Below are 27,996 nucleotides of genomic sequence, written 5' to 3'. Positions count from 1 at the left end.
TATACAGACAAAATGTTTTTATTCATATAAGTACAGAAAAGACGTAACATTAATATAGATTTTAATACTTAAAGTGTAAAACACATAATTTAACACAAAATGAGCAGAGTGAGATGTTTAAACATCTGTTCAACTAAAAAGTGTAAATGTTGAGGACAAACAAAAAGAAACCTACAGCTCAGCAGAGACTGTTATAAAGTGCTTCCATGTTGGAACAATGAGCTAAATATTATTCCATCATCATCTTTATTATCATCTGATTCGATTTTTTTTTCTGTAAGGGAATTGAATCTTAAAGCACCAAATTACGTTTTTGGTGGCATTTTTGGTCACGGTTTTAACTCCAGGCTGGAAACAAATGGCCTGAAGTCTCCATCAGGGTTTTTTAGGATCGCTGATGCACGAGGAATTGAAAGTGAAAGGGTGCAAAGAGTTTATGAAATAGAGAACGCATCAAATCCTGAGTTTTATCCTTCGTTTAAAATTTGCATGTGGCTGTTTGTATAAATTGCACATTAAACATGATGGTACAGAAGTGTAGAGATTAAAACTCCATATCAAAGTCAAGAAACACACACGTGTTAAAAACTACTGCATGAACATCACCGTCCACGGCACGTGCAGTGTTAAATATCCAAGGAACTCCACAAAGTTCACTTTCGGACAAGATCTCAGTTTGGCACAAAATGCATCATGATCTTTATACAATATTTAATCTATCAACCTTCTCCAGTTTTTTATTTGAGCTTTTATTTACGTTTCAGTATAAAAACTGTATCAGGGATGTGACACAAGGCTACACACCAGCACCAACTCTCAAGAACATGCTTAGGAACGTCGGTTCGCTCTCTGTGAAGCTCGTTTCTAAAGCAGGTAACACTTACACACAGCAGATGTTCTCAAGAAGGTTGTGTCCTAAGTTCCTGTTGTAGCAGAGTTTAAAAGAAAAATGTCCTGCGCTGGAAAGAGAGATGAAGTTTGACCCTGAATCATGCACATAACTGGCAGTGTCTGAGTGGAACCGAGTAGAACCCTAAAGAGAACATTTATATAAAATACTGTTCAAGTATCAAGTTTTTTTTTTACACGCGTTAACGTTGCGATGCGGAGAAGCGGCACCAGGCACGACCTCGTCGGCATCCAAATGGATTATTTTTTGCATTGATTTGCATTGAGTCTGGATTCAGTAGTGTGTCGGAGGTCCAGTGCCCTCTTGTGGGCACAAACACCACTGAAAACTGAACAAAAAAATACTAAAAAATATATTAAAAATTAAATTAGTCATTACAAAAAAATGGATCTCGGAACATCTAAGACAGATCACACCACAGTCTCCTGTGCTTTAGCGTCCGTGAGAAAAGCATCCAAATGGGAAAAGTCCACTACGGCATCGCTCTGGTTCACGGAAATGTCTTTGATGTGGTCCTCGTCACTTTGGTCCTTGGCGAAATTCACGAAAACCTGAACAAAAAATATTGAGAGATATTTTATCAATATTATAATGAACTCTGGGGTTTATATAAAAAAAATACATTATATATATCACTAATTATATAATTCAGTACAGAGCTCATCTCAGCATATCACTCTGAGGAGAACGTTCCTCATGGGTTATTGAGAAGAAAACCAATTCTAGCTTTATAAAATAGAGCTCCTTCATTTAACAGTATTAAGCTGATGGTGCTAATGTTCTATTTGTAATTGAACAACTCAGAACCCATCCAATTTTTCTTACTTGGTCTAGTGTGGTCTGTGAGACAGAGTAGTCCTCAATGTGGAGCTGCTCTTTGTTCTTGGACAGGATGCTGAAGATCTTGGCCAGTGAGGTGAGCGATGATGGAAGCTGGTACTGCAGCATGTTCCTGTGTTTCTCCTTCAGAGTGCTGCCTGGTAACTCCTGCTCGATCAACTCCATCACCGGCTCTAGACAAGGTTCAGAACCTGCCACGCGCAGGATGATCGTGTAGCCATCACCAAACCTGAACAGAAAACTCTGATAAAAAAAACTGTTCTACGCATGAAGAACTTTCAGTGATCACGTTACAGAAAATTGTTCTGCAATAAGGACTGGACAGAAAACCATGAACCATGGCTGCAGGAAACTCTCCTGAGGTCCTACCTGTTCTTTAGGTGCTGAACACTGCCAAGGCAACGGAACCTGCCATTGACCATAATGGCCATGCGAGTGCACAGAGCCTCACACTCCTCCATACTGAAAAATAGATTTACTGTTCATGAAAAGGTTCAGTCTAGAAGGTTTATAAAACATACAGCAGAAGGTTCCAAGTAGCCTTTAGGAAGTTGAGAAGTAATAACTATCCGAATTTCTTTTACTTATAGAAGACTTTCATAAAATCCAATCCCTAATACAGATGATCCCTTAGTTATGGCAGGTTGGACTTACAATTTTTCGATGTTACGATAGCGATATGACATAATTGTCGCTCGCAATTTATTATTAAATTACAGTACACTATCCCATATTGGTCGCCATTCTTTAAAATTCCTGTGTAGGCCAGGCCATGTGATATTTTACAATAGGACTTATGATATTTTCATTCTAGTATATGGTCATCAGAGCGCATTTCCATCTCAACTCTAAAAACTGCCTGCATTCGCTTACAAAAAAAATGGGTTCCTTCTTGTCTTTTTTTGGGTCATTCTGGGTTTCTAAACCGGATTTTTGAAAAGTAAACCCAGTTGCAGAAGTTATATATCTCTTGAAGAACCTTTATCTTTTCAACTCTAAGGGCCTGAACATTTTTTTTTAACAATTCTAATTCACTTCTAAAAGAAAAGATGGTAAATCTACCTGTGTGAGGTAAGAAGGACGGAACGTCCCTCTTTAATGATGCCGAGGATACAGTTCCACAGAGCACGTCGTGCTTTGGGGTCCATACCAGTTGTGGGTTCGTCCTGTTCCAAAACAACAACAGTGTGAGTGATGCATAAACTTCCAGAAAATCATATGAACCAGGCCGTGATGGGTCTCACTATGGTTCTGTCTATTGTAGGAATTGTATTAATTGGTCATAGAACCCCTGTGTGGGGTGTTAAATGGGCCAAAGGGCATTTGAAGGAAATCATACCCCTGTGCCTAGTTTCTACTCACCAGGAACAACACTGGTGGGCCTCCGATCAGAGCGATGGCCGTGGAGAGTTTGCGCATGTTTCCTCCGCTGTAGCTTCCTGCCGATTTGTCCACATATTTCACCAGACCCAGTTTGCGGATTCCCCACTCTGCCACCTGCAACCAGCACCGGGTGCGAGAGATGAATTATATAAACCCACCATGATGTCCTCCACACCATGACCTGATATTCTGCTTATATGTGTAACAGAGCTTTTCGGCTCTAGTGAAGTACCAACCTCACACACTTCTTTTTCTGGGACGCCACGTAAAATGGCGTAAAACTCCAGGTGCTCTCGGCCGGTCAGAAGGTCGTTGATGGCGTCAAACTGAGGACAGTATCCCATGTTCTGATGCACCTCGTTGATCTCGGTCAATACGCTGCAATAGAGTTTATAATTAGTGTTTGTGTAAAAACAGGTATTGCGTATTAAATGCAGCATTCGACATTATCTCCGAACCTCTTTCCAGCTAAATAAGCCTTTCCGCTCGTGATGACCGAATCTCCAGTCAGCATCTTGAAGGTACTCGTCTTGCCAGCACCATTAACACCAAGCAATCCAAAACACTACACGGAGAAAAATCACATTGAATATCACGGCTGCGGTGTAACGGAATGTCGAGAGGATATTTTGAAACAGTATTTTTACCTCTCCACGTGGAATTCCCACACACAATCTGTCCACTGCTGGTTTCTGCTTTCTCTTATAGACCTGCAAGAACATCAAACTATCACTTTACTGCTTAACGCTCTTATGTTTATTGTTTACTACTTTAATTGGTGCCATGTAGAGGAAGCGGGCCATGCTCTCACCTTGGTCAGCCCTCTGAGCTCCAGGATATCATTCTGTCCACCTCCACCCAGAATCCTTTGCCTCTCTCTGGCCACATCCTCATCCTCCTCGGTGATCGGCTTCAGATGAGCACTATAGCCTCTGTAGGCACCAAGGTTTAATCAGCACAGAGAAGATCGAAGAACCAGAAGTATATTCTCTGAGGAACTGAGGAACGTACCTGGACTTGATGCAGAAGCGATACTGTATGAGCACTGTGATACAGAAGAAGACCACGCCTTCCACTGCCATAGCGAAGAGGTTCTTTCCCACCATGTCCCACGCCAGAGGAGAACGGAAGCGATTCTCACCTGGAGGGATTAGGAAAGTTACAGATCATAAATACACATCCAGTACAGTGCAGATCAAGGTGCACCAGAATACTGCCTATTCCAAAAACTCATTCATTGGATCATACCGAATCTCTCCAGAGCATCAGCCATGGCCTGGTTCTTCACCATATCGATCAGGCCTCGTCCCAAGCAGAAGTGAGGGAAGATCAGGAAGACGTTTTTCAAAATGTCATTGATGCCACCAGTCTCCTGAATCAGGACACATCAGAGAGCATCTGGTTATGATTTAGCGTTTAAAGCAAAATTGCAGGCAGAAAAGCAAATTTTAGGTTTAAATATCTGATTCAGTGCTGTTGCAAAAATATACACACCCCTGTACATTACAGTATCTGGATTTGGCTTATTTAATATGAGGTTTTAGCAAAACGTTTGGAGACTAATGGTGTAACTGGTGCTGTTCTGTCTCATGTGCGTTCCCACGTCTGCGATTTCGTCGTGGACAGCAAGTTAGAACAAAGAGCAAGCCTGAAATTCTGCGTGAAACCGGGTAATTTTGCAACAGTGATGTCTGACTTGACGTACATTCGACGAATTGATTGAGGTGTTTCGAGAGGCACTCAAACTTCAAGAACATCGCCGGAAGACGAAGAGATGAAGGGTTCAACCGCCAAAAATGTCGAAACTGTTCAGCAACTCGTGCATAACGATCATCGGAGAACGACCCACATGGTCTCACTTCTGTACACACACTACTTGCCAGATTTGCATATTTCACCCTCTTCCCAAAAATGAAGATCCAGCTGGCGATTTTTTACACTTTGGCGGAGATCCAGCTCGAATCACAGAAGGTGCAGGACAAGCTTCGAAAAAAGAAGACTAGAAATGAAGATAAATAAATACTTTCTTGTAAACAGAGCGAGTCTGGAAACTTTCTGATACCAACTCGTACCTGAAACCTCGGCTCAGTCAGATCTTCCTATAAACCCTTATTCTCTAGATTCTTTTCACCATTTCATAAATGCTTGATGTCCACTCATGGCCATGTGTTACACTGATTATTGTTTAGTTATAATTTCTAATAATTAGTGAAATACTGCTGTACTACGAGTGCACCTGTTTTATACATACATTGCTGCCAAAAAGCTCCAGGACGAAGGTGGAGACACTGCCGTTGATTCCTATGAGAATGTTGACGCTGGTTAGGACCACGTAAGCCGTGCTGGGGATCTTAAAGAAGAACGATGCTGGGTACATCAGAGGAGTTATGGACCAGCTTGAAACACACAAACACAACAAATCTTTAGTCTTGTCAAGGATATGCAGGATCAACAGCAGGATCATATTAATTTGAGAATATGTACCCATAAAGCAGTAAAAGAAGAGCAAGGACAGGAAGGTTGGTGGAGGAGACGTAGGCCTCCTGCTGGAAGCACACGAAGATGATGATGACGAGGGTTGCGGGGACAATGTAGTTACACTGGGAGAGAAACACCAGAATGGTATAGTTAGTGTACAACTGAATGAGATGTTGCTATAGAAATGATCTAGAAATAAACCGGGATCTCACCATATCCCACACAAAGTTTGCGAGCCAGTAGAGAAGCGGCTGAACTCCGCTGATGAATTGCATGTGTTTGGCTTTATTTACTCTCTCCTGGATGAGGAAGACCACAAAGCTGGCCGGGACGAAGGACATAGCAAAGATAACGCAGATGGAGACCAGAACATCGACTGAGGTGGTCATCCTGACACAAAGAAAAACACATTATGTGATGGAGGCCTGAGAGAAGTGAATAATTTGTAGGAACTGTATGGAACAGATTCCTATAATAAGGAACATGTTTACTCACAAGGCCACCTGAGAGAGCTGCTCTTTAGTGAGGTTTAGTGGATGGTTAAAAGCTTTGATAGCAAATTTGGCCGGGTTTAGCCCAGCAGGCAGGCTGGCACGCAGGATACCGTTGTTCATCACGTTGAGGAAAGCAGCAATGCTGTGCCACCCTTTGTTATTGAACCAGATCTGCACGTGAACACAAGAAAATGGCTTTAGTTTATCAGTTTAGTGTGAACTAATGACAGATATGACTGGAGGAAAGCTACAGTTTCTCAGAGGTTTATTTGCACAGGATTCACCATAAAGCGTTTACTCCATTAAATCTACAGACCTTGACATTGTTCTTGGTGTCCATGTTGTTGATGAAGCTTGATAAACCTCTCAGGAACCTGTCTGCTGCAGTGCCCTGTTCCAAACGACAAAACTAGCTTAGTGTTCACTTCAACACAAACAGAGGCTTTTGAGAAATCCAGATTATTTAGATCAGTGCTCCCCAAACTACAGCCCCCAGATTTGGAACTACCCTCTGAATAATGCCAAAGACATATTAAGAAAAGTCATTTTAAATATTTATTTTTACCTATAAAAATGTCATATCTGTATTTGATTATAGAGGTCGAGGCACGGATAGTGGATTCGCTGGAACTATCAGCAAAAATCCATACCGATAGTTTTTCCGGGTTTCAGTCCCCTGTCATTAAGAGAGCTGCCTCTAGTGGCGAATTGCTGACGCCAAGTGATGTTTGATTCCACACGTTAGATGGCGTGCTGCATGGAGAGCGCTATATTTATTATTTTTTTATTGTATTAATTATATTATTATATTTATTAATAAGTATATTTATTTAATTTAGCACATTTTTCTGATTCAGTTCTTCAGTGCAGTGCTATTTTACGTGGTATGTTGTTTGTTTTTTATCCAGTATCCATTAAAAAAGTATCAGTTGATTTATTTGTTATCAGCAAGTACGATCTAACTTGGCTATCAGTCGACCCCTAGTTATTCGCTCGTATGTCTGTACGATGCAGAACAAAATTATAATAAAATCTCCAAAAGAATACTGGTAGTCTCACAAAAAAAAAGGGGACCCCTGGTTTAGATAAACAATGATGTGAGATCAAACACGGCAGAAAATCGGAAAGATTACTTATCAATCAGAAGAATTTGGAAGTACTTACTCTGTCTAAGTTGAAACGAACACGCATGTGAGCGATGGCCATGGAGATCTCGTCTGAAGGAGGCAGGCCTTGTAAACTCTTGGCACCCAATGAGAAGCCACCGTATCTGTAATCAGCCAATGAGAATAAAGGTTAGATTCGATTGAATGATTTCATGAAGACTAGAATGGATGGATAGATGGTAGTTTGGTAGATACCTGAACTCGTTCACCCAGAGTTTGTTCTTTAAACTGTAACAGAACAGAAAACACTCTGTAATTAGAGATTTACACACAAAACAACAGCATGTATTTACACTACAATCACACACTCTCTCTGCTCACCTTTTTCCTATAATCTGTGCGTAGGTTTTGACCAGATAGTCAGAAATATTCCTCCCTGTTAGATTCTGCAGTGTGTTCAAACTGCTGACTTTAATCTAAACACAATAAACCAAATGAATAAAGAGCCCCAGATCCTTTCATTACTTAAACAAGATTACTTTGTTTTTGTACCTGTGGTGGTGGAAGGCCTCCTGCCCCCGGAGGACACTCTGGAAGCATCTTCTTCTTCTTCTCACAGCTGCACTCACACAGAGGTGATGGGTTTTCCATGCTCCAGTTTCCATTCTGAAAAATGTCTGATATGGTCTTGGGAACCTTTGGAACAGTCCATGCGTTTTCTTCGATAGGGCACGACCCGTCTCTGTTTAATAAAGCATGAAGAAATGAGTAGTTTGATCATTTCTTTATTGAAATGTTTGTTCACATTTAAAGAAATGTGGTAATTAAACTATATTTAGATGCGGAAAAAGATCTGGATCTTTATATTTTTCTCCTGAATTTGTGTAACTAATATGTCGAAGGACACCCACAGATATGAACCTCGTTCCATCAATATGCGTCATTGCCACTGACGATGCCGATTTATTCGAACATATTTTTCAATATTATTATTATTTTTTTCCTTTAGAATGGCTGAACTGCATAACTGGAGGATTTAGCACATGCCATTTGTTCAGTGTCTGTGTTTCATCATTATTTTGTCTGATCTGCATTCTTTTGAGAGTGTGACTGTCACACTTGAGGCCTGAACTACATTTCCCATCAGCCACTGCACATGTCACATGCTGCATTTATCACCCACACCTTTTTCCTCTCTCACCTAATTAGTGTCAATATTTAAGCTCTGTTTCTGTTTTAACCAAAGTACAATTTCTCTTGACTTCACTCACCCAGATTTCCCATCATCCGAACACCTCCCCCTGTAGGCCGGACTGTCCGTTAACGAGCCGAGTAGCTTGTTAGCGTGCGTGTCCTCCGGTGCATCGTTACTGCGATGAAATATAAAAACTCAATAAGACTTTGGATCACTGTAAGATCCTTTAGGTCTATTTTTGTTACTGTTCTTACCTGATGAAGGTAAACTGCTCCTCATACATGCTGGGCTCCAGCTCCAGGCTCGGATACTTTCCAAATGGTGGTACAATTAAACTGAAGACCAGGGCAATGCAAACGAACACAGCTGGAAGTACAATCTGGAAAGAGCAGATGAGGGGTTAGCGAAAGGTTCAGAAAGTTTGGAACGGTCGTAGTTTTGAAAATAAATCAACAAACCTGCGCAAAGAATCCTTTCCTAGAGCGACGTGCGTACAGGAAACGTTTCCAAAGCAAAGCCACAAACTGCTGTCTCTTTAAACTCCAACCTTTGACTTGATACGAGCCTTTTCCATCAGAAACCCCTAACCAATCCGTCTCACGGGATTCTGAACCACAAATAAAAATCTTTACTGCAGAAAACCGTTATGTGACAATGTAAAGGAATACGTAGTGATGATAAGAGTTTAATGTTATAGATGATGATGGACAACAGAAGTACCTGGATCACCTTCAGAATCATTTATATCAAAGCTGTCATCTTCAGTGAAGGGCTTCAGACAGCTCTGATGGTCACCAAATGCATGCCGGCGATGCCTTCTTGGAAGAATCGTACCATCTGGAGCAAGAAATGATTGAAAGAACCTTTCTAGATCTCTTCATTTGGAGTGATGATATTCAGAGTATATTTCCGTTCGAACTTACCCGAGGTTACAGCGTCGACGCCGTTATCCTTCGCAACCTTCAAGAAGATCTGTACCACAGAGAAGAACCTGGTCACAATTCCGTCACTAATTAATTTAATTTAATTAAATGTAATCCACCTTTCTAGACTGACTTTACCTCCTCGAGCGTGGTGTCTGAAATTCCATAGCTGGAGATGCTGAGGTCAATGAGACGATCGTCGATCTCATGGAAAAGCTCCACAAAAGCACCGTCCTTTGCTGCTTCATAAGGAAGCACATATGTGATCTCATGACCTAGATCCTCCACCAGCCTGGCTGTGGGAACGTGCTTGAAGATGATGTTGGAGATCAGGGAGATGTCTGCAATGTGAAAGACATACATATTATTATTATTATTATTATTATTATTATTATTATTATTATGAAGGTTTTGATTCCACAAAGCAGAAGGTCAGATTTATCCAATCTTACCGATGGTGGTAGTTTCACTCTCGTGGTCACTGCCAAGGCCGGCATCAGAACTGCTTTCAGAGACGCTGTCATCCTGCATGGAGAGAATGATTAGATACACATAACTATTAGAGAAACAATTTAGCCAGGATTTTCTCACACTGCTGCATGTCTGTGACCACGAACCTTCTTGAGACTGTTCTTGGAATAGGATACGGTGCTGCTGGAGTTTCGACATGAGCTTAGAGACAAGTCCAAATCTCTCTTGACCAGTGTTAGGTAGTATCCCGTGCCCAGTTGAGTCTTTAGGAAAAGGGAGGATCCCACACAACACAGCTTCCCATGAGAGATAATGGCAATGCGGTCACCCAAAATATCCGCCTCATCCATGTGGTGGGTCGAGAGGATGATGGTTCGACCTGGTGAAGACACGAAAAAAATCCCCTAAATTACACAATGTTTGATTGTCTATCGTGCAAATGTTTTGTTGTGAAACTTTTATTAATCTTGTTTCATTCATTTCAGACTAAATATTCATGCGTCCTGCCATTTATCGTTTCCACAAAAGTCATGTTTCGATACAAGGTGATAACGATAGGTTTCGTGATTGGTTTTAAAAGACACCAACAGATGGCAGCACAAGGCTGCACGCACAGTCACATGGAGCACCTGTGCTATTCTGACCACATGCGCACCCCGTCACCGAGCTCGTGAAACAATGCGATTGAAAGTCGCCGTTTTTACACCGTTGCCGAGATCCAGCGCGAATAGCAAAAGGTGCCTGAGACAATTCAAAAATAAGACTTCCAGGAAACGTTCCAGAAGCACGTTGGGAGGCTTCATTGCTGAGCAAGAAGACCATTTTTAAGGTGAAAACGTAGATAAATGAAGTACTAAACAGAACTCATCTCAAAACGTTTTGATACCACCTCTTATTTGTAGCTGTTGGTAAAATATTTATTGCCCTCACCTTGACGATACTTGAGCAGGAGATCCCAGATGCCCCTCCGAGCATACGGATCAACCCCAGCTGTAGGTTCATCCAGGATCACGACTTTCGAACCGCCGACAAACGCCAACGCAACCGAGAGCTTCCTTTGCATTCCTCCTGTAATAGAATTGACATCATTGATGTTAATTATGACAAAAAGATCTTCAGCCAGTCTTAGGATGTTCTAGATTTTTCTAGATGCGCTCACCTGAAAGCTGACTAGTGCGAGATTTGCGTTTGTGAGGGAGGCCTAAATCTTTAACAAACTGATCAATCTCAGACTTCACTTTCTCCTCTGATAGGCCCTTTAGACGAGCGTAAAACCAAATGTGCTCTTCTACCGTCAACCTGTAGTTTAAACAAGAACAACAAGCTTTAGAACAAATGTTACTGAAAACTTCATTGAGGTTGGAGCTCAAAGATCATGTTTGGTCTATAGAAGAACGTACATGCTGAAGAGGACATTGTGTTGTGGACACACTCCCAAGTTCTGACGGATGGCACTTAGATCTGTACGAATGTCTCTGCCCAGAATGTAAGCAGTGCCAGATGTGGGAGGGAACAGGCCAGTCAGAATAGACCTGAAAATAAAAACCATCAGTCAGAAAAAAAACTAAGAAAAACATCTAAATTTGAAAGTCGACAAAACAACAAAAGTATTGATCTTACATGGTGGTGGTCTTTCCTGCTCCATTGTGGCCCAAGAAGGAGGTGATCTGGTTCTCGTAGAACCCCAAAGTGAGGTCATCCACTGCCAGCTTTTTGCCATGTCTGTACACCTTCACCAGATTCTCGATGTAGACACCCGGTTCCAGATCAGATGCTACCTCCTCAATGCACACCGCTTCAGAAAGAACCATTAGATCATTTAGACTTCAACAGATATTTATCTGAGCAAATGACGTTTAAGTGAAATTCTATAAATACCGTCTGCATTTTCTTTCTTGTTTGTGGATGAAGCTGTTGTCCAGCCGCATTTCTCTCCACACCAGTAAGATTTGGTAAGGGGGAAATACCACGGCCGGGGAATCCCATACTGACCTGGGAGAGATTTCAAACAATACAGGACCTGACCGTGAATCATCAGTTGGGAAATATAAAGGAATACTGAACAAAATATAACCAAAGAGAGAAAGATTACCTGGGAAGACAGCCTCGATGTACCACGTCATGATGGCATACAAAACCGAATCGAATAGCATGAGTGAGATGGAGGTGGTCAGGCTGTAGTTGTCCTCCTGCATGGGGCTGGATAGCAAGTTATCCCACTGAATGCCCACTCCCTGCTCCTCAAACAGTGCAAAGTACTCGCATCCAAACCCGAACGCTACCGGAGATAACAGGCTCTGAGAGACGAAGACATTAATAAATGTTATCTTCTCAAGGTCTAGTGATACTCCGATAAGAGCTCCCGATTGACACGACACTCACCGCGACCACTTTAGCCCCGAAACCGATGTAGTCTTGCCAGGCCACACACAGGACGTAGGGCAGGTACAGGGTGAAGTAGATGATGCCCCCACAGGCAGCCGCCAGGTTGGCGCGAGAGAATAGCGTGCTGATCAGAAAACACTGCATGATGGTGACTATGGCGAAGGAAACCAGGAAGAGATAAACCACACCCGGGTCACTGTAGGGAAGAAGGTTCCCCATCTGTAATGTAGAGCGAGATATTAAAAACGCGAATGCTTAAATTCCTTTTCTTGTGGAGCATCTTTTTTATTTATTTAGAAAACCAAATTTTCCTGTGGAAGTACAAGAGTCGCACCTTCAGGATAAGAACTAACAGGGCGGCGCTGATGAGCAGTGGGATCAGGCTGCTAATGAACCAGCTCAGCCACAATATACCGTTATCCAATCCCATAATCCGCATGGTCTCCTTGAGACGCGCCTCTTTTTCGTACACGATGCCTTTAATAATGATGGCCACGGAGTACATCCAGGCCAGGGTCATGAAGAGCGGCATCGAGCGGCTCATCACACGCAAGAACCTTGGCGATAAACAATCGATAGGGGTAAATAACGTAAAAATACTAAATGAAAACACAGCTGAAGTGAAACAACCTTTTAAACACGTACATATCATCCACGTAGCACGGATACGGCATCTGCTGGATGTAAACTCCCGTTTTTTCCTTGCTGCCTGTCAGAGCTCGAATTATACCATGTTCAATAACATCCTGTAGGTAGGAAAATCCTCCCCAGATGTATCGTAGATCCTCAAAGGGGTCAGCACGAGGACCAGGATCCCAATACCTGAGGGTACAAAGCACAACGTTTTCATTTCCAGTACACATTCCCATGCGGAAATCATTCAAATACATCCAGATGGTGACCTTTTTAGTATGAAAAAGAAAGGAAACCCTACCCGTCCTTGATCTTATTGGTACGCTCCACGTTGTCGATGTCCATTCGGATCTTGTAATTGACGTTGGTAGGAAGCTCGGACGAATCCGCTTGCATGTCCGGGAACACGATTCCGGCCCAAAACTTGCGGCTGTCAAGCAGTAGCATGGATTTTTTCACCAGACGTTCCTCGGTCAATACCGGCTCTAACTTGTCCAAGTTCACACACTTTAGATCAAAATAAAAGAAAAATAACATTTGATTTCGAAATCACAACAAAAATGTGAATTTCTTTTGAACCATGATTGAATGAATATAAAAGTGTGCTTCACCTCCATGAAGCGTGAGATGGTGAGAATGGCCTGGTCCGTCTCGTTAAAGATGTCTCTCCAGGTGTACCCTGTACCCAAGGGCCGCGTGTCCTCGGAGGCTTTAGACAAGAAACGTGAAATGTCCTCCACTCGCCACTCTGTCTCTCTTAGCTTGGCATTAAAGAACTGAGCACTGGCGTTATTCTGGAGCAGAGTCTACAGAGAGAAGACAGCAGACACTCATTAATTACTCCTATACATCACTAAAATCTGTGTTAATAAGCAAAATTCCAGCATTACATTAAGAAGTAATGTTTTAATGACTGTGTTTTCATTTCAGTCTAGCCAATACTAACTTGCAGTACTGTTACTGACCACTGTGTGTCACTGTTAAGTTTACTTCAGTCAACTTACTCGCACAAGGTCCATCTCCTCACTGTTCTCCATGAAGTCCCAGACTTTCACCCTCATCTCCTCCCACATTCCTCCTAAATCCCGCAGAACACCAAGCTCCTGGAACGTCTTATTCACCTGAGGGACAGAGAGAGAGAGAGAGAGAGCTAGAGTTAGAGAGACATGGTTAAGAATGGATAATAATCCTCTATCCATTACTCAGACGGAGACGGACCTCGTGTATGATCCTGCGTGTAGCAGGTGAATCAGGCGTGTATAAGATCTTCCCCATGAGGAGAGGCTTCAATGCTCTCCAGATCATCCGTGAGATTGGACTCGACTCCAAATTCTTCATCATGTTGTTGCAGTATGGAGCTGAAGGAGCATAGCATAAACACAAACTCTCAGTAAATGTGTACAGTGGCATTAGGGGTAAAAAAAAATAAATCAGAAGGAAAAAGCACAGATTGTTTTTTTCCGGTGATTGTAAATAATAGTTAGCTGACTTTGCTAATCTTATCTTAACAAGAAGCTAGCATGAAGCCAGGCGCAACGTAAATCCTACAATCGATTGTACACGAACCAGTGTGTTAAACAAACTTAAAAGTTACATACAGATACTACTGTTTCTCATTACAACTCTAATTCCTCAAGCCACACCCACAACAATCGTACGACAATCTACATAAACAAAACTCCTACAACAACAAAAAACGATGTTCAAGTATTCAGTGATGTGAAAGCGATGCCGATGTGCTCCGGATGTGTTTACAGCACTTACTGGACGTGTTGTCGTAGGCGGATACCGGCTCGCTGTCGTTATGGTTACCGAACAGAGCCTTGTAGTTGTTATCTTCGTACCAGTTGAGAGACTTGATCTTTAAGCCGCCACCCTCTGGATGTCCACACACGATGCGTGACACGGCCTGGTACACGTGATTGGGCGAATGGGTGACGTTTCCGGTCAGGAACAGGATCTCGTTCCGCATGTCACTCCAACTCTTCATGCTTATCAGCTGCGAGGGAGAATCGGGAACGAATTCGTACAAGAAGGTCAGGGATAAATCCAGAACAATGTCTTACAACAAGGTGCTCATTATAATTATTCCTACATCTCACATTAATCACTTGCAATTATAATAATATTTTAAATACATTTTAATCATCTATTGTGAAAATGTAAAGGAATTAGACTGGAAGGAAATCCCAGCGTCTGCCTCTAGGGGGAGCTGCTGAGCATAGGAGCGGTAAAGCGAGATTACTCTCGGTCACAGAGCAGAACAGGAACAGAAAATGATGATGAAGATTACGCTTTATCAACTCCTGTGTGTGACTGGGTCACGTTATTCCTTTTTACTTTCGGGTGGGTCTTTCTAGCGAGAAACGAGTAGAGATGTAAAGTCTTTTGTATTTTATTGTGTACTGTATCAGTTTCATTGACAGAAGACAGAGGTACCTCAGAGTCATGCTGCCGATCTACACTGATCTACTTCAGACGTTTTATTTCCTGCTTTTTTCTGACTGAGCAAAACAGCTTTTTCCGGTCTTCGTTCCTCATCCCCACTGTACTCGTTCCCTCCTAACGGCTCGTTTCTCGGCATCGACGCTCCAAAGAGGTCCCACCTACTCAGTCACACGAAACTGAATCATATCCTTCAGGCATCTAAATCTAACCACAAGCAAGAGCTACTGTAAACACACTGTTCTGAGACTGAGACACGCAAACAAAAGCACTTAAGGAACTCGAGGCCCCTGAAACGACCTGGAGTAACCTCCGGTCCCGCAGCCTTGCTACAGGGGTTACTGCAGTTCATCGAGCGCTGAAAACCGCAGCGTGCGAACAATAGAGAAGCTGAGGCAGAGGAATAGTCTGTTTCGTTTCCTTTCTAACAGCTGACAGTGGTGGTGTATTTGTGCGAGTCGGTCTCGTCATGTGACACCGCTGAAATATTTTCTACTTCTGCATGCACACAAAGTCGACGCCTTGTTCACTGTTGTTTCATTTCAATTTTTATTCACACAATCCGGTTTTAAAGTTAACAAAAACAGCAGTGACCCAAAGTGACCTTGTGTTCAGCTGTTTAACTGTAGAAGAGCAGGATCTGCCAGCACCTGGAGCTCGCTACATCACTTATAACGTACGGACTCGGCTCTGGTTTCCTCACAAAGTGACCGGAGAACCCTGAGCTCCGGGAATAGCAAACCCTCTTCTCCTGCTGTCAACTGCTGCACAGGCTTCCAAACTCCAAACACGCCGCATCTAATTCTATATTTAAGTAGAAAAAACGATTCCTTACTCGATTTTTGTGTAGAAAAATACAAATTTGTGGGCGGAGCTACAGAGCACTTGCACACAGTTTGAACTGTGATGTAACAAAATCAACCCCCCCCCGCCCAATCATGTGCGCTATTCAAATTAGCACCGAAACTCTTTACAATATGTGAAATAGATTCTGATAGGCTGAACTTCTCTGAGATAGTCGACAGGAGATGTTCCCGATCATTAGTTTCATAAGCTGAAGGTCTGGAGATGTTCCTCATGTTTAGACACAGGATATTATTAGTAAAATAATGCTTTAATCGAATTTCTTTTGTTCGATCATCTCAAATCAGTGTCCTCTGACCTACATAAGAAACGTTCTGGAACTTGTAGCAGAGTTATCATGCGTCTCGCTCTGGCATCCAGAAGAGGATAAGGGATATTTTTGGATTCACTCACCTCAACAGCCAACAATCCCAGACTCTCCAAGAGCGTATCGGTGGCCAGAGACACATCCTGGACCACTTTAGGGTTGGATCTGACGTCCTTCTGCAGAAAGACGGAAGGAGAGTTCAATATTCAGTTTGTTATGGAAATAAACTGGTTTCTAGAGCGGCCATTTTCGCCTCTCCCTCATCATGACCTTCACTCATGAAAAAAAAAAACAAGAAAAACAGCGCAATGGTGCAACACGTCCTCACACTCTGACCTTCTTCCCACTGAAACCTCTAGAGAAGCACAATGCTGACTGTGTGATGGTTTGTGTGCTATAACAGTTTCTCATCATTTCTTAAAGTGTGTATTGTAGAAATCTGTCTGGAAATCACCCATTATTCATTCTGCTCATGATTCTATTGTATCTACTGCTACACCCACATTAACATGACCAAACCGGTACTCTGAGAACATGACTATAAACCTGCAACTACTGTCAGATCGACTGTTCTAGAGAATTTCTAGAGGAGTTCTGACCTCAATCCAGAACTCTGCAGCAGCTCTGTGGAGGATCTTTTAAATAATACAGGTATCTAATTCGAAACATCTCTGTAGGTCTTACCCGTATGGGTTTCAGGAAGTCAAGGTTGGACAGGAAGTGGTTCTCCGCACTGTTCAGCCAATCAGCAGGCGCTTGACAGATGATCTTCTGGGTCATCTGGGACACGTTGCGATCAGCGATGCTGACGAACTCCTCCAGCGACGTGGTGTTGCACAGATCTCTCAGATGCACTCCGAAACCTTTAATCAGCACCTGAGGAAGGATGAAGTAACCACTCCATAACTCTTCCATAACACCGTGACCTGTAATACGGCTCTTTATTTCTTTGATTTCTGAAGATTGAAATGGGGGTTTGTCATGAGCTTCATGTTCTTCTGAGAACAGAGAATGTTCTGTACCATATCCCCCATCGCTTGTCCTTCTCTCAAGGCTACAGAAACAATTTGGAGACGAACTAGATCTTTGCGAATCCTTTCACTCCCACAGACTCAGTAGAGCTACTACAGGACATGTTCTACTGCCGTGTTTTGGGACATTTCAAATATTTTTAGGAAATTTAGATGCCTTTTTCTAGACCCCTGGCCATTTTCTCTTCAGGAATGAATAAAATTCATTTAATCTTTAGTGAATAATGAGTTATCTACACCTACATATCTATCGACCTGATGGTTTGACCACAGGTGGTGAGGAACACAGGAGCACAGAGAGGAACATCTACGTATTAGAACAAATAACCACATAACACTGGGTTCAGAGCGTCTTTTATATAAATGCAGCCGTTACTAGACCTCCTTGTTTGGCTCAAGAGAGCGAGAGGCACGTTTTCTAGAATGTGGGTGAGGGAACAATGCAAACATTAACGTCGGATGACTTTGAGATTAGAAAGCGTTCCTACTTTTTCCAGGTTGATGTCGGCTTCCACGATCTGCTGCACGGTGTGTTTGCTCAGCGTCGCGTTCTGCTCCAGGAACTCAGACAGGGTTTCATTATCACGGAGGAAGTCCTTCAACTTAAAACCTGCAACAACAACAAAAAATTTACAGAACAAATCCTGAGATAAGCTTGAAAAGCGGAAGATTATAAAGTGTTTTCAGTAGGATCTTATAATAGGGGAGGTGGGCGCTCATTGGTTAAGGTGCTGGGTTACTGATCGGAAGGTTGGGGGTTCAAGCCCCGGTATCGCCAAGCTGCAACTTTTGGGCCCTTGAGTAAGGCCCTTAACCCTCTGTGCTCCAGGGGCACCGTATCATGGCCGACCCTGCGCTCTGACCCCAGCTTCTGAGCAAGCTGGGATATTTGAAGAACAAATTTCGGTGTGCTGTAATGTATATATGACCAACAAAGGCTACTCTATTCTTCTAATACAGACACTGTGAGAGACTCAATCTCCAAAAGCTTCAAATCTGATTGGTCAGAACATCCCAAGAAATTCTCTCTCTGCACCAATGTGAACCAGAATGAGGTTACTGTATGTCATTCCACTGTAGCTTCATTTTAGGATTCTTCATTGTATATACAGGTTCAAAACCATAAAAAAATTTTGGTACTTGATTGAAAAAACAGTGACTCTTGTAATGTTTGTTTGAGAAAGAAATAAACACAGCTCCAACTTGACATCTTGTGTAGACGTTCGAGAGAATTCCTCTGAGTCCAAATGGTTTCCTGTTGGGGACTGAATTCTCCTCCACACCATGTGAATCGGGACTCGGGTGTAAACAAGCCGCTGTGGGGCTGTTCATTAAAATCGCTCAACTGCTCGACTCTCAGCGCGCCATCTGCCCCACAGAGCCAACAGAAAAGAGGCAAAAGTACAATATTGACTATAATTACTGAGTGCTTTCAGCCTCGTTTCGTTTTTTAAGCTGCAGACCATTTTGTCTTCTAATCGTCTGAACGAGAAGAAAACCGAATACTGAAAGCCTGTGTTTAAGACTCGGAGCTCAAAAGTGGAACTTGGCTCGGTGAAAAGCGTGCGAGGGACCCCCAGTGAAATGTAAAGAGAATGACTGATGAGGATCTGCGTCCTGCTGCGAGGTGGAACTTTGCGGTCTGATCTGCTGGACACACGAACGGAAGCTTGGAATAGAACCAAGAGGGAAAAAACAAGACGAGGGAGGTTTAAGGACTTGAAAGGGAATGGGGACGCTGCCAATAATCCGGGCAGCAGAGCAGGAAACCGGTGAAACGGGGTAAAATGGAACAAAAGGGGGGAACGAGTGCATCCTGAGCACTCTCGCTTTATTTCCACAAGGAGAACCTTCTCAGGAACCTAAACACCAAATACAGAATTTTAAAAGGGAAGAGCTTTTCAGAACCTTTAGATCCGTTTCAGAAAAACCTCATAAAACCCTCATAGAACTGTCCCAGGAACTAGTTCATTAAAGAGATGGGTTTTCCAAACACTAGCAAGAACTGTGTATGTTCCTCAAGTTCCTCATGGGCTTAATAAGATTTCAGAACCTCAATCGAAATGCCAACAAAATTATTAAAACATTGAGGGAAACCAACAGTTATGACCGAACTGAGATCACTAAAGTCGTAATGCAGATCTGTGTTTTGTCTCGACTGAACCTTCAGTCCTTCTAAAGAGAAAAAATGAAGAATGTGCAGATACACACAGTGTCAAATTTAATCCTGTGAGAATGAGTGCTGGAGGTTTGCAGATCTGCTGTGTGTGTTTGTGTGTGTGAAAGAGTGTGACGCAATACAATTCTGTTTCCCTGTGGCATCCCGAGAACATGAAATGAAATGTCGGAATGCTGTATGCAGGATGATGTGATTATGATTTGTTGCGCACAGCTTTCTGCACCTTGCCACGAAGCAGAACAGGAAATAAACAAGTCTGCATGCCCGTGGTGCGTTAGAGAGCACAAAATGTTCAGCGCTGGTCTCAGAGGTCTGCAGACGCCACGCATTGTGCAGTCGCTAACCCCGTCCCTTAGGACTGGAGATTTGTCTGGTCATGGACGCAAGCGTGGTGCAGAGAGATAACGCACTTTATCATATCAGACCTGCCGTGTGGGTGAGGAGATATCTCCACGCTGAGGGGTGAGACGATCACGTGACATGCTGCTTTACAGTTTTTCAGCTCAGGTATTAATAACGGACCTAAAATAGTCAGAAAACGTGATGATGAGGTACCTGCAGTTTTGCTCTGGAGTTTCTTCAGGGCTTGGACGAGACCCTTGTAGCCTTCAAAACTCTTATCGTTCTGGCTGTACAGTAGGATTTTCTTGGCGTCAGTAAACAACCGGGAGATTCTGGAACACAATCAGCAAAAACACAGACATCTGATTAGATTCTCAGCACAATTCGAGAATTAATTTTTTTCTTTGAAGGCTTCTGGGAGACTTCGTGCGAACGTCACAGGGCGATAAATATACGTAATACAATATCGCAGCGTCTCCTTACACGTTATTAAAACGGGACGCAATCAACACAACATGGAAAATGCCGTAGTTAGCGTTAAAGATTGTTACTAATTAATGAGCTGACGTGAGCAGGAACCAGAACCATGTCATGGGTACCAGTTCTTTTAGCGATCAAGAACTTTACAGTCTAGTAAACGTTTTAAAGCAGACATCATGAGGAACATCAGCAGTCTGATAATGGAATGATAGGAATCTTACATGGAGTCATTGAAGTTGCCCACCACACCGGGGGTCTCTCCAGGAGTAGGGTATCTGAAGCAGGGGTTATTGGCGTTGCAGATGATTCCTTGAACCCATGGCAAGGTGCCAGCTGATGGCATGGCCTTGTTGGGAAAATGACCTAGATAAGATTTGTTTGAGACAATGAAAGCAAACAGAAGTGAGCTTCAATATTGACATGTCAGAAGGTCCTGTCTATACAGTGCTCCAGGAAGCGTTATCAAAAAGAAAAACATTTTGCTAAAGTAAATACTATGAGAACATTTGGATTTCGGAGTGCGGCTCAGAGTGACTCCTTGGAAAAGTTCAAACGAGTTAATCAGGCTTTACTCGCCGCTCCAGCCTGGATTTATAACTGACTTCATTCTTTTATTGTAAACAACCGGACTGTGGAAATCATTTATACACCACCGTCTCGGCTTTACTCCTGTTATCATTCCTGCACTATCAATCCAGGAGAAGAATATCTGAAAATCATTCATAGTGGATCATCCGTCTCCATACCCCCTGTCCTCTACATCTGCCTCTTTCAAACCAACTACCTTCCCTCACCACATCCATAAACCTCCTCCTTGGCCTCCTTTTTCCTGGTGACTCCATCCTCAACATTGTCCTACTGATATACCCCATGTCCCTCCTCTGCACATGTCCAAACCATCTCAAATTCTAATCCTGTCCATCGTCGTCACTCCCAACAAAAACCTTAACAACTTCAGCTCTGCTACCTCCAGCTCCACCTCCTGTCTTTTACTCAACACCACTGTCTCTAAACCATACAACATCTCGGGTCTCACCACAGTCCTATAAACTTTCCCTTTCACTCTCACAGATACTCTCCTATCACAAATCACTCTTCTCCACCCACTCCACCCTGCCTGCACTCTTTTCTTCACTTCTCTAACACACTCTCCATTACCTTGCACTGTTGATCCCAGGTACCTGAACTCCTCCACCTTCTCCACCTCTTCTCCCTGCAACCGCACCCCTCCACTGCCCTCCCTTTGATTCACACACATGTACTCTGTCTTACTCCTACTGACTTTCATTCCCCTTCTCTCCAGCGTGTACCTCCACTTCTCCAGGCTCTTCTCCACCTGCTCCCTACTCTCACCACTAATCACACACAAACATCGTAGACCGTTTGAACTACTGAGTTCTCCTGGGTAAGAGCTCTTCTTGGAGTTGTTTTTATATCCTTGACCTGTTTGGAGGTTCGGTCCACGGTCCACACAATGCAAACAGTGGGAACTGAAACACCCCAAGTTCAGGCGAATGCAAACAGACAACATTCTGACCTTCTTCAAATCATTAACTCCATTCAAAAGTTTGGCGTTTCACAATCAGTTTTCGAGTTAAGATGCGATTTTTTGGGTCCTATCACATTTTAGCGGATGGAGATGGGGCTGGTGAGAGACGTACTATCTGAGGGAAATTCTATTTCTTACAATGATGAATGAACATAATGAAATTTGGTCGAAAAACCAGAATGAGAAAGTTCTGGTTTGATCTTGTGCACAGTTTCATTACAGTCCTACACGCTACTAAAACCTGTCTGTGATGATATCAAATGTAAACAGAGTCAGAAACTGCGGAACACTTACATTCATGCTGCTCATACGGAGGATAATGGAAACGCACGGATATCAAAATGAAAAAGATGAAGAGGGGCCACACGATCTCAATCAGCAGCTGGATCTGAGACAGAAAACATCAGGATTTTAGCAGGTTTAAACATTTCTATCATATATTAAAGTCTATAATTCACATTGTAAATATAAGCACGTCCGTTAAACACGCGATTACTATAAAAAATGTATTTATTTACTATAAAACTATTAATACGGAGGATTTTGTCTTGCAATGTCTTGTGAAGTGTGCATAATAAACACTTCGCACATCTGGGTTTTTATAATAAAAATTCTCATTTTTATTATAATAAATAAATAAATTAGTAAATATAATAATAATAATAATAATTTATTATTATTATTGTTATAAAATAGTTAAAAATCATTATAAAATATTATATAATATAATGTAATAATTTATAATAATGTTTTACTTATTTATAATTATTATTATTATTATTATTATTATTATTATTATTATTATATTTGTTTATTTATTTAATTATTATAATAAGTTTTTTTTCACTCCTTTTGATTATAACAATCAGGATTTTTTATTTTCCTAAACATTTTCTTAATCTTTTTTTTTTTTTTTTTTTTCATTGTATCCCGGAACAAACTGTTTCTTGTCTTTACGACGGGAATCTGATCCCGGAATGGAAGCATAAGTTCTCAGTAACAGGGATTTGGTGAACTTCATGATCCTGTCAGCTGTTTGACACAAACCCCTATTCATGAGTCTGTTCCCAGCTGCTCCTCTACATCTGTCAGATTAACCCTTTGAACCGTGAACCCAGGCTGCAGGAGGAATCCATCCTGCATTAAACACCATTAAATATCTGCTGAATAAAACACTCTGGCGGTGTGCTGTTAAAGGAAATGAATCATCCCCCACATCCCCACCCGCCACCCCGGCTGTTATACATGTTGTTTTTAACGTTTTGAACTCACGGTCTGTCTCCTTCGGCAGGTGAAGTTCTTCCACAGCAGGAGTTTGAGCTGAGTGGAGACAACCATCTTCTCACGGCTTTTGCAGCTCGTGTCTCCTCTCTGGACCTGAGGACGAGAGAACACAATGTAAAGCTCTGGTGAGTCCACAAGCTCCTCAAAGCCGCTCGAACGCAATCAGACGCCCAACAACTCGCGATTCCTATTTGCTGGACGGAACTCACGCCACCGCTGTCAATAACTGACTGTACATGACGAGTGACCGTCAAACACACGCAGGACCTTCAAACAAGTCAATATAACAGCTGAGGCTCAGAGACCAATACACACACACACACACACACACACACACACACACACACACACACGACACAGACACACACACGAAACAGACACACGGACACACGGACACACACACACACATGACACACACACACACACACACACACACACACACACACACACACGACACACACGACACAAAGAAATAAACTGAACTGGATCATGCTTTTTATGTCAATTGTAGTTCATTACATTGTGTGTGTGTGTGTGTGTGTGTGTACAAACTAAAACCTTGTTGAGACGAGTTAATAAATTGGCAGATGAAATTGCAGCCGATGAAAACAACGATTTTCAGCACCGAGGTGCGACACACACACATAAATACATGAACTACAATTGACATAAAAAGCATGATCCAGTTCAGTTTATTCCTTTGTGTCTGTGTCGTGTGTGTGTGTGTGTGTGTGTGTGTGTGTGTGTGTGCATGTGTGTGTAAGACAAGTCAACCTTAATCTTTAGCCTGACGGAGCAAATCGTATATTAACACTCCAGACTATAAAACACTTCTCACCATATTAATGTTTATCAATATTCTATCTATCTATCTATCTATCTATCTATCTATCTATCTATCTATCTATCTATCTATCTATCTATCTCTCTCTATAGATAGATAGATAGATAGATAGATAGATAGATAGATAGATAGATAGATAGATTTCTCGTCATGACTACAGTTTCTTCATGTCTTTATTCTTAATTCTTTTCGTCTTCAATTCAAGAAAAAATCCATACTGGACCAGATGAAGAAATGATCACATGCTCTTCAACAAAGTGGCTGCTCGCGTTCAGTGGCGCTTCACTAGAGTTTCTTTGTTCTCACTTGTTTTTTTTCCTTCACTCCAGGATCTACTCCTGACAGCTCAACACCTCAATACTGATGATCACAAATAAATCACTTTAACGTTCACGGTTTTCCAAATCCGCGTTCATCATCAGAAACCTGAGCTCCTCATAAACCTCATCATCCATCACTCGTTTATCATTTCAACGAATCCTTTTTTCTCCAAAAAAAGACACTTGTTTATAATATTAGCAAAACTAAAACCCTGTTTAAATGATTAACACTTATTGTAACGCTTCTTGTGTGTGGTGTGTGTGTGTGTGTGTGTGTGTGTGGTTTATGTGTTTTCAGTATAGAGAGGAGGAGGAGGAGGAGGAATGAGGTTACTGTCGGTCATTTCATGCAGATGTCTAGTTTAAACGCAACGTCTTTGTCTTTCATCTTTATTTAAATTCCATCAAAAATAACATTAATATTAAACATCAAACGCGCCGCGAGATCTTACAGCAAAAAAGTTACAATGTAGCAGAGAAACAAAGAGTGCCGACAAACAGAGAGAGAAAAACGGATCTGCACTAAAAATGTGATTTCTATTATTTCTGCCTGAATTCGGATCTTTAAGAGTTTTGGGTTTTTAAATCGGAATTAATACAAATCTAAACATGACATCAGCAAGAGACAAAAAACATCATCATCATCATCATCATCTCTTACCTTTCGCTCTTCCTCACTTCAGGGTTTTAGTGATAATGTTCATAAAGTGGAGATAGAAACACTGTCTGTCTGGTTCACTTCTCTCTGTCTCTCTCTCTCTCTATCTGTGTCTCTCTGTTTTTTTTTTCTCTCTCCATCCTTTTATAGCAGGACGGATGTTGCCGCTTTAAGCTGTGGGGTTACTCGCGGTCAAAACAGAGAAACCGACGCCAAGCACGTGCTCAGCCCAAACACTCCTTAAACCGGTAACACACACGCACACACACACACACACACACACACACACACACACACATATATATAATACAAATACCTCATCAATAATATAGACCGTAGGTTCTGAAAGCTTTAATGAGTGCATTGTTTTACAGCAAATGCCCGATAGTAACCTCTTCATCATCCTCTTCATCCTCATTTCACACCTCCTGACAGGTTCAGGAGCACCTACTGTATGGAGGTGAAACAGGTGACTCTTTAGACCTTCTGCAGAAAAAATCAAGCCTGACATCACATTTTATAACTCAAAAAGCTTGAACCGTTTTGGTGACCTTTTTTTTTAAGACGTCCAGCATTTTTATTTATTCATTTATTTTTTTGGAAAAGTCCGTCGGTTTCTTCTCCTTGGGAAGTCATTGTGAAATAAACAAAAACAGCGATTAAATCCACATGAATTTGTTCATCAGGACGTGATTGTTTTTAAGACGTGAAAATGCTGAGGTTATTGGATGCCTGCTAGATGTGTCTCACAACATGGTCCGGGTCCTCATGGTCCTACACCTCGATATAAACCCTCAGGAGAACACAAACAGCCTGAATTCTATCGTGAATTCGTTAAAAGAATAGTTCTGCTGAATCCTGTGCTCTGATTGGTCAGAAGGCTGTGATTAGATCCAGTAGTGCGGGTTTATAATAGCGTGCTTATTCTGCATTTTTGATTATAAACAAGTAATTGCGATACGGAGAAGTTTCCCAGCCGCTGTAACTTAAAGCGAGAACGGGAACCTCCTCGTTTCACTGATGTCCCACAGCAGATATAAACCACGACGTTCACGTGTTCTCGAATAGATGTGAAATAAATAGAAAAATAAAACAGTAAGTGTGTGTAAAAGTGCTTATGTGATCACACACACACCTCCAAATAATGCTGTGTATCTCATGAAGGTTCTGGGTGGCTTTCCAGCTGGATTCCAGTCTTCACAGGGTTCAGATATACTCGGATTTTGGAGAGAGAAAAAATTTGGTAAGTGTGTCATGAAGAAGTTGCTCCAGATGAAGTCATATATTTGTGAACATTTAGTGAAAGAGGAAGTGAGAAGCTCCGAGCCACAGGAGAGAGGAATGTTCTAGATCTGCCTCTGGTCCGTCTTTCTCTTATTTATTGCAGGTAAATGAGATCTTGTTTGCTGAGAAGGTTCTAATGAACTGACAGATTTGTGCAATTACACATTAATGAAGACGTGAAGACCAACTTCCATCATCACACAAGCTCCATCACCATCGAATAAAATACAGTAAAACACCAAGATCCTGTTTTTATATACATGGCTTTAATGACACAAACACACACACACACACACACACACACACACACACACACACACACACAGAGCAGTGGGTCCACTTGTGGAAGGCGTTGCCGTTTTAAGACTGCAGTAATGTGTAGCTGAGTGAATTATTAAAAACAAAAAAAAACACAATAGCGAATAAATAAAAGATTAAAAATCAAACTCATCTCATTTACACGGTGAGGAGAAATCAAAAATTAAACTGTCTGGTTGGAGGATGATGAAGAAACAGATAAATCAACCCTTGTGTTCCTCAGAGCTGCAGTTTGTCCGATAGTAACCTCAGGAAAGGAGGGGGGCGGGGCTAAATATAGCTCTATACACAAATACACGGCATCAAATGAGACAGTGGAGAGAACAAAAGATTGGAAAAAGAGGTTTGAAAAACAAGGAGAATCTGCATGGCAGCAAAAAACACACACTTATATATCACACTCTAACAGCGTCAGACCTTCAGAGATGTTCTACCTGAACCAATCCACCTCTTAGTCCCGTCATTACGACGCCACTGTTATGGAAGGCATCAATTTTAGAGAGATAGGCAGTAGAACTGCGTCACACGGGTTTGTTTTCCTCTTCACGATGACAATGTTACAGGGATCGCAGAAGAACATGTACCTGCAGAAGTGAAACATCTCAGTCCAGAATAACGGACGCGTCTCGCTCGTCTGTCCAATCTGTCCATTCCTTAGCTTTTCTTGAAAAGTCTAAAAAGCTCACGTGAACAGATTTGGGATCGTCCGGTTTGCTACAGACGCGGTTTGCAAGCTCTCCGACCGTCCAATCAGAGGACGTGAAAACGCGGACATTATCGTACGCCTGCTAGAGGGCTTCAGAATCACCAAATCACAGTCTGATTGGTTCCGATTACAAACACATGGATCGTGAGCTACAGCTTGCAGAGTTTATAGGCAGATTTCTTTGACCCTGGCAACACGTGATGCGACGCTGAAATCCGATTGGATAGAAACTGAAATTAAACTTCTTGAAGCAGCGCGCCGTAGACCAGACGGATTGATAGACTTTATTGATCCCCGTGACGGAAATGATTGTGTTACAGCAGCAAAAACTGGGAGGAACCCGAGAGGAACCCTTTAAATGAGGAGAATAGATGATTGGGTAGAATTAAATACATGTTCATGAACAGAAATCTATTCAAGAGTAAGTCAGTGATTAATGATAGAGTTGAGATCTGCAGAGAAGGATTTACTGGACCTGACGACCTGACGATGATCTCTCACTCTTCCCCCCAAAAACTGAGAACCCAGTGAAAGTTTTGTACATGTGCACTTTTTTTATTATATTTT

General features: G+C 42.1%; 1 protein-coding gene and 1 long non-coding RNA gene across 3 annotated transcripts; one reads left to right on the top strand and one right to left on the bottom strand.

The window, feature by feature from the left end:
• Positions 1–2: 2 nt before the first annotated feature.
• On the bottom strand, positions 3–25,246 carry abca1a (ATP-binding cassette, sub-family A (ABC1), member 1A). Of its 2 annotated transcripts, none has more exons than XM_046842564.1 (50): positions 25,125–25,246; positions 23,288–23,392; positions 22,310–22,403; positions 20,688–20,829; positions 20,200–20,318; positions 17,954–18,075; positions 17,119–17,310; positions 16,521–16,610; positions 14,583–14,817; positions 14,037–14,176; positions 13,823–13,939; positions 13,430–13,624; positions 13,120–13,325; positions 12,831–13,007; positions 12,520–12,742; positions 12,183–12,404; positions 11,893–12,097; positions 11,679–11,792; positions 11,421–11,595; positions 11,201–11,332; positions 10,960–11,099; positions 10,731–10,868; positions 9,947–10,179; positions 9,782–9,854; positions 9,468–9,670; positions 9,330–9,378; positions 9,127–9,243; positions 8,865–9,013; positions 8,661–8,785; positions 8,483–8,581; positions 7,764–7,953; positions 7,593–7,687; positions 7,467–7,499; positions 7,270–7,375; positions 6,422–6,496; positions 6,107–6,276; positions 5,824–6,001; positions 5,618–5,733; positions 5,385–5,529; positions 4,382–4,505; positions 4,145–4,274; positions 3,945–4,065; positions 3,781–3,843; positions 3,592–3,698; positions 3,370–3,511; positions 3,113–3,247; positions 2,813–2,916; positions 2,120–2,212; positions 1,736–1,979; positions 3–1,461 (listed from the first exon to the last, which is right to left on the bottom strand). In XM_046842564.1, the coding sequence occupies exons 2-50, from the start codon at positions 23,351–23,353 to the stop codon at positions 1,321–1,323; spliced, it is 6,804 nt and encodes a 2,267-aa protein (XP_046698520.1). In that variant the 5' UTR covers positions 23,354–23,392; positions 25,125–25,246; the 3' UTR covers positions 3–1,320. The 2 variants fall into 2 exon arrangements, with proteins under 2 accessions (XP_046698520.1, XP_046698522.1); XM_046842566.1 differs by having other exon boundaries at positions 9,136–9,243.
• On the top strand, positions 23,318–27,996 carry LOC124381153. Its single transcript, XR_006924804.1, has 4 exons — positions 23,318–23,424; positions 25,272–25,369; positions 25,496–25,590; positions 26,286–27,996. It is a non-coding gene; the product is annotated as an uncharacterized LOC124381153 (long non-coding RNA).

The sequence above is a fragment of the Silurus meridionalis genome, chromosome 28, assembly GCF_014805685.1.
Source record: "Silurus meridionalis isolate SWU-2019-XX chromosome 28, ASM1480568v1, whole genome shotgun sequence".
NCBI classification, from domain to species: Eukaryota; Metazoa; Chordata; class Actinopteri; order Siluriformes; family Siluridae; genus Silurus; species Silurus meridionalis.
Note: the sequence above shows the minus strand (reverse complement) of the source record. Positions and strands in the feature narration are given on the sequence as shown.

Coding starts and splice junctions, on each gene's coding strand:
- abca1a (XM_046842564.1), bottom strand. CDS start 23,353: ATGGTTGTCTCCACTCAGCTCAAACTCCTGCTGTGGAAGAACTTCACC. Junction 8,786..8,864: donor GGAAAGGATTCTTTGCGCAG/GTTTGTTGATTT, acceptor TGCTCTTTCCAG/ATTGTACTTCCAGCTGTGTT. Junction 5,530..5,617: donor CTTCTTTTACTGCTTTATGG/GTACATATTCTC, acceptor GTGTGTTTCAAG/CTGGTCCATAACTCCTCTGA.